This window comes from Protobothrops mucrosquamatus, unplaced genomic scaffold (assembly GCF_001527695.2).
Source record: "Protobothrops mucrosquamatus isolate PMUCROS unplaced genomic scaffold, P.Mucros_1.0 scaffold777, whole genome shotgun sequence".
Lineage (NCBI taxonomy): Eukaryota > Metazoa > Chordata > Lepidosauria > Squamata > Viperidae > Protobothrops > Protobothrops mucrosquamatus.
In genome coordinates, this window is record NW_015387045.1 from 119,712 (window position 1) to 131,276 (window position 11,565).

Sequence of the window (11,565 nt, forward strand, 5' to 3'; positions counted from 1 at the left end):
TCTGCCTATGTGAAGGACTATTCACAAGAAAGATATATCTTGGTTTGGAGAAGATGGATAGATTATATTGAGAGTAAATATGGAACTAAAAAGTTTCATTTGGTTTTTGAGTAAATTCTAGAGTGTTAACGTAGTTTATTTTTATTTATAAATAGTAATAAGATGTTATAATTATTGTGTTCAATATGTTTGTTTAGAAGAGAGTTAAAGGATGTTATAGATTTGTTAATCTAATAGTGATCTAATGTTAGACAGAGTATGCTTTCTGTATTGTTAACCCTGTGATTGGCTCTGGGAAGTCGGGGGGGGGGGGGAGGGGGGGAGGGAAGGGTGGGTTTCGGGGAGGAGGGGGGTATATTGTAAAACTTATAAAAATTTCCAATAAAAATAATAATAATAATATTCTATTGTGGCCTATAATGGGCTCATCATAGCCTCCCACCACAGTTATCAGGCAAAGTTTTATCTCTTATCAAAGAACTATAAATCTGAGGATTTCTTAATTCATGGATTTGAAAAGGGCTCTCTCTTTTAACCCTTGTAAAGAAAACTCCAATATCAAATTACACATTTCTTAAAACGTTTCCCTGAAGAAAAATTAGTTTAGTCACATGGAATTCAAGTGGAAGGAAGTCCTCTATTTATTTATTGTTAGTCCCTCTAAATTTGCCAAATAAAAATAAATCTTGAAGGAAGCTTTGTTTGAAATTTTAGCAACTGCCTGATCAGATCTAGCTTGTATAGTATTGATGAATTAGCATCTGCATGAGCAGATATACAAATCTGAGTTATGGTGTAGTATGGGCCCTGATTATTCAGGAAAATATAGACTGGATTAGCTCCTAATTAAAATATTTTAGAATTTAATATAACTTAGTATACATTGGACAATACTAGTATTTCAGGCTGATGAGCAGGATATAAATGTGATGAGTGGAAGAATGGATGGCCTACTTATCAGGATGCCATAACTGGTTGCTCTTCTGCCTTGGTATTTGTTCAATAGAAGACTTATATTTATCTCTGCATAATATGTGAAACAGGATTGGCAATGATAAAACTCTCAGAATGCCAATTTGGCACTTCAGAATTGTTTTTAGAAAAGGTGGAAAGTAAGCAGGCAATCACCCCCTACAGAACTAAGAAATACCTCCAACTTTATATGAACTTGCCACACCTGCAACAGCACCAGGAAAAGATGTTTTTATTATCAACTAGCTGTACCCGGCCACGCATTGCTGTGGCTCAGTCTGGTTAAATGGAAAAGAAAGAAAAGAGAAAGCGCACGTTTGTAATATGGAATCGTAAAATCGTAGCGTGTGTTGCTTTTATGTCCAACAGGTGGCGCTGTTTTTCAAAAAAAGCATGTTTTTACCTGTCACAGGTGTGACATCTATATAATAGTAGGTATATAAAAACACGCGCGTATTCGAATGCAACATTGTGTCAAAATTTCAAAGCAATCAGTGAAGAACTTTCGGAGATTTAAGATTTTGAACAAACGAACATTTATATTTTTATTTATATAGATATATGAGGACAAACTTTTAATTAAAAGTGTTAAATGGACGTTCTCACAATGTTACAGTAATGCTTATTTTGTTCTTTTCCAGTGTGTTCCAACACTTTGAACAACATGTCCCCATGATAAATCATGAAAAAAGGATAATAGTCACAGAGAGCACATTTTCAAAATACACTACAGCAGGCAGTAGTTGTGGGCAAGTCAGCAGCCCAGTTTTCTTGAAGTGAATCACAACTCTTAAGCTTCGAATATGTTGAGAGACGTGCAAGGAACTCCAATGTAACTGGGTTCAGTGCCAGGAACACTTTGCTTCTGTCAGAAATTGCTATAGCGCTGAATTATCTTGCAATACTGGTGTGCTGTGGGAAGATAATATTTCACTCCCATTTAAAGAGGCCCTTGGCAATCACAGGACAACACAACTGACTGCTACATCCGGATAAAAATTATGGTTCAGTTTGTTGTGCATTCAAAAAGTGTATCTTTAGATAAAATGTGATGATCTCTCTCTCCATTTGTCTTTCTTTTCTAGAGTGCTCTTCCAACAAACATGTTTCATTGACTGGATATTTAAAGACCTAGCACCAGGTTGTGGAAAGCTACTTATAAAATTAAATGCCTAGATCAGGGGGTCTTCAAACGTGGCCCTTTGTGACTTGTGGACTTTAACTTACAGAATTCTTCAGCCAGGCATGCTGGCTGAGGAGTTCTGGGAATTGAAGTCCACAAGTCATAAAAGGGCCAAGTTTGAAGGCCCCTGGCATAGATTATGTTGCTAATACATTCCATTGTGGAGTGTTTTTCACATCCATGATCTGAGTAATCTAGATTTTTTAGGGCACTAGTCACTTGTGACTTTTAATAACACCAATCCACAGGTCTGCTAAGGTAAGAGTAGATAAGTGAAGACTACATGCTTGTCAGTTATGGTTGCAGTGCTGCAACTGAGTGGTTTTTCATCAAAATGACTACGATGATTTTTACTGTTTGAGGTAAAAAAAAAGAATAAAATAACTGTTTCATCCTTATAATATAATCAAAACATTTAATAAACAGAGAAAGTGCAGCTCTGACATGTGAAAGCTTCCCTGCTCCTTTGCAAAATCAAATTCAGGGTTCATGAGCGGGTTTTTTTAGAAAACATTATTTTTGGTTGGGGGAACACTAGTCTTCTGAACTCAGATAGCATTAAGTGAAACAATTTGGAGATAGACTTGAATTACAAAATGAATAAGGTAGGAAATCTATAGCCAGAGACATCTCAAAAGCTATACCACATAAGGTTTTTCCATGGAAATGCTGGAAAAACACAAAATTTTCTACATACATTTTTATGCACACAGCAACTTAATTGTTGGAATATATTTTAGCTATATTTTTTTTTAAAAAATATTCCCAATGCCTTCCAGTAAAGAGAAAGTTATTTTGCTATTTTTTTAATGTTAAGTTTAATGTCCAATATCACTTAATGTATCATGTTCTCAACTTACAAGCATTCATTTAGTGACCATTTGAAGTTACAATGGCCCTGAAAAAGTGACTTATGACCAATGCTCACACTTAGAGAGCTGTGGTGGTGCAGTGGTTAGAATGCAATATTGCAGGCTAACTCTGCCCACACACCAGGAGTTCGATCCTGACTGGCTCAAGGTTGACTCAGCCTTCCATCCTTCCGAGGTCGGTAAAATGAGGACCCAGATTGTTGGCCATATGCTGACTCTGTAAACCATTTAGAGAGGGCTGTAAAGCGCTGTGAAGTGGTATAGAGGTCTAAGTGCTATTGCTATTGCTACAGCATTCCCACACTTATATAATCAAAATTTGGATGCTTGGCAACCAGCAAATATTCATGACATTTAGAGCATCCTGGGTCTTGTGATTTTCGTATGCGACCTTCCCAGCCAGCTTCTGACAAGCAAAATCAATGGGGCAAGCCAGATTTGCTTAAGGACCATATGTTTCACTTAACAACTGCAGAGATGTGCTTAATAACTGTGGCAAAAAAATCATAAAATTGGGCACATCTCCTTTAAGGTCTTGCTTAGCAATGAAAATTCTGGTCCCAATAGTAGTCATAAGTCAAGGACTACCTGCATATACTGACTTTTATAGGTTTGTAATGCCATTTGTGAAAAAAAAATGTATGCTAATAAATTGTGGGGATACATTTAGGTGGTGGCACTGACATGTTCCTGAAATTGGGGAGGCCAGAGAAATACAGATATTTTTTTTACATAACTTTAGAAGGGAAGAGCTATTTGGACTCAGTGTAAAGTAATATCACTATCAAGTAATAGAAGACAGAAAGAAGAAACATATATAGCATTTCTACTGGGAAATTATATACAGTTACATAATAAATTGGCAAAATCTTATCTTTCAGAAAATCTGAGCAATCTTTTTTTCTATCAGATATCCAGTAACAGTTTATGTAGGATGCTAGTTACAAGGTATTACAAATTATAGATCTATAAATAATTGCTTATTCTCCTACCAATAAATAAGTGTTACATGGGCATATTCTATTTTTGTTCTCATGGAAAATTGGCAGGAAACAAGGGATGTCACTTACTTGTATCTTCCAAATTTACAATTAATCTTAAAAAGAAAAGGATTACATCATACTGATCCTTATGAACAATTTCCAAAATTTTGGAAACTAATTTAGGGGTTCTTGACTGAAAGTTGAGGCAGAAATATGTTTTAGGAGGAGTCTTGACCTACTTATTATTTCCAACACCACCCTGGGATATTTCCAAAAAGATAAATGTGAGGAATATTATTCTCTTCAAGATTATGGCTTGAAATGGAAACATGGGATTCTTATTCATCCGTGTGTAGGTGTCACATTAAAAAGACAGGAAACTAGAGCATTTGCCAGTGAGTGAAAGAGGTTATATAAAAATGTCCTAAAATAGAAACATAGATTTGAGGGTGGGTTGTTACACTTATGGAACTGCTGCTTGTTGAGTGTAAATAATTAAAAACGGCAGAACACTTGTTTTATGCATGTGAAAATCTAATCTTTTACAGACAAGAGGGGCATAACTCTACCATCCTAAAGATTAGTGGAATAGGCCCACAGAACTGTGTCCATTTGAGCAATGGCTCTACTGGCAGGCAAAAAATGGAAGCTATCTCAGCTGGCAAGGATTGATGGTATATATGTTAGTATTTTATTCAATTGTCAGCCGCCCTGAGTCCGTAAGGAGAAGGGCGGGATATAAATGCAATAAATAAATAAATAAATAAATAAATAAATGGTACAGCATCCCAAGCTAGGCTATTGCCCTCAGAATGATGCATTTGGCTTCCAGGCCATCCACCTTTTGTACATGGAATGGAAGAATGTGTCAACTTGTCCTTTGCTTCAGAGAGAAAAATGGTCTTAGGTCAGCCCTACTCTGGAGGGAGTGGATGAATTCAGCTCAAAGTGCTACTGCCTTCGAGTATAGCTCTGTTTTCCTATTGTTTGCCATTATCAGGGCCCATAATTAGGGAATGCATTAAGATAGATATTGGGAAGCAGGCATTCAAATTTCTCCCTGTGGAAGAACCTCCGGATGCTAGCTTCATGAAGCTCCACCAACTCTGTGCTTTTCACTATTGAGAAAGAGATGAGTTGAGTAAAGCCAGCTCAGAGAACCAATTACGGCAGCACTCCCATCTTTTAATCCTGGCTCTCAGGAAAAGCTACCTTTTTTTCCCCAATGTCAGCTGCCACTTGGAGACTCGTGGGAAAAAATTGAGGTAGAACTATAAATTAAATTACTATTGCTCCTACTATATACAGCTATAATGCAGTCCATAGTCACTTAGGATTTGATTCTGTTACATCTAAGGGAACTTAATTACTCCTTCGGTAAAACTGAAGAGGATTATTTGTAGCAATGAATTGTTTAGTGTTGATTCTTCTTCTTTAGCACATTGCTATCTGCTATTTTAATTCATTTTAGAAGTGGTGAACAACTTAGCCATTAAATATAAGCTAAAAGTGTGGTAGGTACATAAAATGTGTGCCCACCTGCATGTGTATTTCCTTTTGCTTTAGCTATAAATCCTCTTTAAATGTTATCCTTTAAAATACAGTACAAAGTTACAATATATATATATAGGCAGAGGCCCCGGTCCCCTGAATAAATTCCTCTTTCTGTTTCCTTGCAGCAACGATTTCTTTGTGTGATGCTCTATCAATGTTTAATCTCGAGGTGTCCTTTTAAGCTGTAATGTGAGAGGACCCATAGAGCTTTTGAATTATATATTGCCTAGCTCTTTTTATTTATTTATTTGTATATTTTTCTCTCTATGTTTGTTCATTTAGGTGCCTTAGAAGCTATCCCTGCTGGACAAATTCCTGGGAATTTCTGTGAAAAACTAACCTCTATGGATGAGTCCCAGAAGAAATTCAACCAGAAGCACGATACAAGATCCCGAAAAGTAAGATTCAAAATTTCCTCAGCCTACAGTGGTCGAGTCTTAAAACAAGTGTATGAAGATGGACAAGAGCTTGAAATCCCAGCAGAAGACTGCTCTCATAGTTGTCAGTCCTGGAATTCTAAACCCCGAGACAATTTATTGGAGATTAGAGAAAACCCAGAACACAGCTTTTGTCCATCAGCTAAACTGAATGCCCAGAGGATCAGTGTATTCAGAGAAGGGAACAAATATACCCTCACAAGTAACTCTTCCCTTCTAAATGACTACAAGGCTGATGGTCATAATGTAAGTAATGTTGTAGTAAGTAATATTTAGTAAAATTTAATAAAACATTAATTTGGTAAAGTATTAGTAAGTAATGTTTAGTCATGTTTAGTAAGACATTATTTGAATGAAATATTAATCATTTGCCTCAGTTATTTCTTTATATAGTCATAGGAGCGCGGTGGCTCCTGAGGTTAGGATGCTCGGCAGGTTCGCATTTGAGACCCAGTTCCTGCTGTGGAACAGGGTGAGCTCCGGTCAAATGCTCCAGCTCCTGTTGACCCAGCAGTTTGAAAGCAGGCAACTACAAATAGAGAGACAGATACCACTTTGGTGGGCAACTTAACAGAGACATGAAAGGAGCCCCCATCTGGGCATCCCCTGGGCAACAATGATGTCACCGTTCAATCTTTTCAACCCAGAAACACTTCAGTGATCCTGACATGAATGTAGTAGTAGTTATATATTCTAGCTAACTTCATAGATTGTTTCAAACCAGCACAAATTTGGAAGTCCAAGCAGAAAATAGATTATGTTATGGGGAAGCTCCATATCTCTGTGAGGGAATTTATGCTTCACAAGCCAAAGATCACATACTTCATTTTTATATTGTGAGTGTAAAGGATGAAAATAAAAGCAATATAAATTGAAGACCTTTACTTGGGTTCTGGAGAGCTGTTGATTGTCAAAGTATACCACGTATGGTCTTATTTCAAACTAGTAGGACGTGTTTTATTAGCCTGTTCTCCTTTTTTTATAAGAAACATAAGACCTATCCGAGCTTGGTGGAAATATAAAAATAAAAATAATCAGTTTTTGAATGCTAGAGCTGTATAGTGTTCAAAGTCCTACATTATATAAATCAACTTCTGGTTTCTCTTCACCCCTCCTTTTTTCATTTCTGTAGAATAGTTTAGATGAAAGAGGTAGGCTGGCAAGGATTTTATTGCTTCTATAGGTAAATGATTAGTTGAAAGAAAACTTTGTCACTCCACTGTAACCCTCCAGAGAACTACCAGTAAAGCCAGATCTATTTTCTCTGCTTCTCTGGAAGAGATAATATGGTTACAAATGGATAAATAGCCTAACGCCCTAACCTCATATTCATACTGCTGAACTGACAATTCTTTGAAGATTTATGGATGATTTACAGTGATAAGATTTGGAATTTAGTAGGCTAAGTAGTATCCAAACAGGTTCCTAGAGTTTGATTCTGATAATTCTGTCGAATCAAATGTTCGTATATTTCACTATAGTATTTCAGTGTCTATTCATTTTTGAAACTTGTAATGCTTCAGATCAAAATGGATCTACTGGCTATACGTGGTGGTTCAAAACCTTCTGTTTTATTCTGAGAACGCAAAAACAAAATCATCATAAGTTCTTAAGAGATTGGATTTCATCGCTATTGACTGGGATTCTTCATTCTAGTTCTGAAATTATGGAAGATGGGTAACTGTTCAGTAGTGGTGGTAGCAATTCATTTAAAATTAGAAATCAGACAATTGGAACTAGTATATAGTGCCTTAAAAAATTAAATCCAGCTCTGGATGCCATTTGCAAGCACTTTTATTATAACAAACAGAAACAGAAAGCACTACACTAAAATCCAACTGCTGAGTAAACCTGCTGAAATAATAAAAAGTATAGAAGCCGACAATGAACTCTGAAGGAATAGAAATGAGAATGCAATGATTTATAAAGCATTTTATTCAATCACATTTCTTATTAGCAAAACCGACATCCATGTAGGACTTAGATAACAATGGAGAACTGTTTTTCAGCCTGAAGGACACATTTCTCACTGTGAACTCGTTGGGGTTGCATATCAGTAACCAGTGATGGTTAGGAGTTGGTTAGATGCCAGAGTCCAAAGTAGGAATGGGTGAACCCACAGTGTGAAGATATGGGGGTCACCTTTCCTTCTACCTGTCTCTCTCATACTCTCCCTCCCTCCCTCCCTCCCTCCTTCCCTCCTTCCTTCCTTCCCTCCCTCCCTCCCTCCCTCCCTCGCTTCCTTCCTCCCTTCCTTCCTTCTATAATATATATCAGTCAATTAAGCAGTACAGCAATGAGAAGACCTGTCACTGCATGGTGGCGCAGTGGTTAGAATGCAGTACTGAAGGCTAACTCACTTGTCACGCCAGAAATTTGATTCTGAGCAACTCAAGGTTGACTCAGCCTTCCATCCTTCTGAGGTCAGTAAAATGAGGACCCAGATTGTTGGGGGCAATAGGCTGACCCTGTAAACCGCTTAGAGAGGACTGTAAAGCACTGTGAAGTGGTATATAAGTCTAAGTGCTATTGTTATTATTCAGCTGATTTGGAAATGTAATCCATAAATGATCCAGATAACTTTCTTTGTGCAATGAGAAAGAATGGACTTTAGTAAGGCCTTCTGACTGAGCCAATTTCCATCTTTCTTTACTCCCATTTGAGGAGGTCAGGCTTTTTATTCAACTTGGGGAGAAGTCTGGTAGGCTGGACATGTTGGAGCTTTTGCAAATATATAAGATTTGCAAATCAGTGGGAGGACTTTCTCTTGACTTTACTGGGCAATGAAAGAACGCAATCTGCTCATTACTAATGGACTGGAGCTCATTAAAAAGACCATCCGTCTTTCTAAAAATTTAAACATCTACATATACTATTCCATTTCAGCATCCCCGCATTTTAGATTTTGGGAAGATTATCATCTATACCAGCAATCTAAAAATAATCCGGACACCCCTGAGCAAGAAAGAGCTAATACAAAGAATCATGCAAAACAAAGGTGTTGATGATTGCTCCTTCATGCACTCTGAAGGAGGAGGAAGAAGTAGCAGCAATCAGAGCAATGGAAACATAAATGGTGATGAAACTGAGTCAGGCCACAACCAACATGTTTGGGTAAGACAATTGATTTCATTTTCTTTGGTTCAGGATTCTCCTGGATATGGCCAGAATCTCAGGTGTGACTCCATCAACATTACTTGTTAAAAGGTTTGGTACCTAAACATTTGGAAGCAAAAGAGAACTTAGAAAAAAAGCGGGTCGACATACTCACAAATTACAGTAAAATAAAATTTATATAATTAAAGAGGAGTTAAGAGCTTTTAGGGCATATGGAATGTTGATGACAGTTTTGCTAGCAGAGATAAGAATTCTAGGTCAAAGGAACTCACCCCATTATCACTCCATAATTATCTCTAAGTTAATTCACCAGAATGAATAAACATGAAGATAACACCTCATATGATGTATAAACTAGTTTGACATGTTTATCATTGATGTCACCTGTTTTGTAACTACAACCAAAACATTTTGAAATACCTGAACTTAGCCAATGCTAAGAACAGAGAATCCAGAGCTATAACTTTTCCAAGAATGGTATTGCTGAAGCTCTTGGCAAGGCAATGCCCTTGTCAAATCATTCAGTGTTCTCCCTGTTTGGCAGAACAAAGTATCAATAGACCTGTTTCTAAAGCCACACAGAAGCACACACAAAAAAATACTGTTTGTATTTAACATGCACAAAAACACACAAATACTAGTACCTTTTGGGACAAGTATATAAGAGGTCTCATTCATTGGGAAGCATATATTATGTGCTCTCTTGTTTGTCTCTTTTTCAATCTTTCTTCTCCAAGTGTCAGGACGAGAGGAATTGTTCTCCTGCAGGAAATGGTTTCTTGTTTTCTTCTGACTTTATGCATTCACTGGAGTGAAGTCAGGTTATCCATCCCAAGGGTTGACAACAAGGCATTTCTGATTCCTCTACACCAGGGGTGTCAAACTGGCAGCCTGTGTGCCGGATGCGTCATGCACAGGCCACTCCCACTCCGGCTCCGCAAAAGCAAAAAAAGTCACGATATGTCACAATACGTCACGTGACACGATCGAGTTTGATACCATGCTCAAGATGAACATGAGGAATCCCACATGGATAATTAATTAAAAATTAAACATGGTCCAAATATTATGAAATCACCCAGTCTTATATTACAAGAATATGGCATATTTCTCCTGTGAGTTTTTGTCTAATGGTTAAGGCATGAAATTAGAAACTAGGAGACTGTGAGTTCTAGTGTTACCTCAGGCATGAAAGCTGGCTGGGTGACTTTGGGCCAGTCACTTCCTCTCAGCCCAACTCACCTCACAGGATTGTTGTTGTGGGGAAAGTTGTAGTAAGAAAGACTATTAGGTAAGCCTGCTGCCTTGAGTTAGTTAAAAATATAATAAAGGCAGGATAACAGTAAAGAAATAAGACTCTCATGAGAATTTGAAAATTAGACTGTTGGACTTCCACAAGATACAACAATTTGTCAGTATTTTAATCACTGAAATCATTGAAAAAAAATAGTGCCATTCCCTTTGTTCTGGATTGCATAATGATGTTGCCAATCTTTTATGAACATTGTTGAGGCTGTGGTAAAGAATGGAGATGCTGACAAAATCTAAATTTTTGGTAGGTTTGATTAGACTATCAATAAGCAAACAACAACAACAATAACAACAACAAGCATTAGAAAACATTCTGGATAAGTCATGGGGGGACTTGTAATAAACAAGCCTTCTATCATTATTAGGGTGATAAGCCTTAAATATAAGGTTTCCATCATGTGTAGGAAGGCTACAAGGACAAAATCTAGACAGGCTCCTGCTGGCGGTAAAGAGATAAAGAAAACTAATTCTTGACTATCATCTAATCTAATCTGACTTTTGCAACCTAGACATAATAGCCCTAATTTTCAAGCATAGATCAAAATACAATTACCTTTTTTCTTGTCCTTTAATGACATGTACTCTAGTTTAATTTCTTTCATAAGGCTATACATACACATCTTATGCCAAAGTGGAATTCTGAACAATTGCTTAATATGCCTACTGATGAAGATATTGGTATCAGATACAGACACCTAATATCTCTAAACCATGAAAGTCTATGAGGATTGAGATAGAAGGTAAAGGACATAAGTAAATAAATGTATCATGCCTTTGGAAAGGACCTTAGAGGTCATCTAGATCTGTTGATCTATCCTTTGTTTGAAGAATTCCCTCAGAGGGCAAGTTCAATATAAAATTTTATTATTTTTTCAACATAAAAATTTTTTTTTCCACAAATACTACACAATGCTATATAAATCCCCCCCCACCCCCACCCCGGACTTCCCAAACCTAATCCCAGGATAATATTCAGATATAAGTAAACAAATATTAACATCTCTAACTCCACAAAATATATTATTCTACATGAGTAGGTAAGATATATAAAAGAAAAGAAAAATTTTTCTAAAAACCTAAATTATATTCCACCACTCTATGCTTCTTTTGAATATAAACAATCCATCTTCTCCATA

General features: G+C 36.9%; 1 protein-coding gene across 1 annotated transcript in view; it reads left to right on the top strand.

Annotated features, from left to right (window-relative positions):
* The first annotated feature begins 5,908 nt into the window (after positions 1 to 5,908).
* Positions 5,909 to 11,565, top strand: part of GRXCR2 (glutaredoxin and cysteine rich domain containing 2) — a 6,862-nt gene continuing 1,205 nt past the window's right edge. Inside the window, exons 1-2 of the mRNA XM_015818667.2 lie at positions 5,909 to 6,247; positions 8,888 to 9,115. Of these exons, the coding sequence (XP_015674153.1) occupies positions 5,909 to 6,247; positions 8,888 to 9,115 (567 nt within the window). The remainder of the gene's footprint in view (positions 6,248 to 8,887; positions 9,116 to 11,565) is intronic.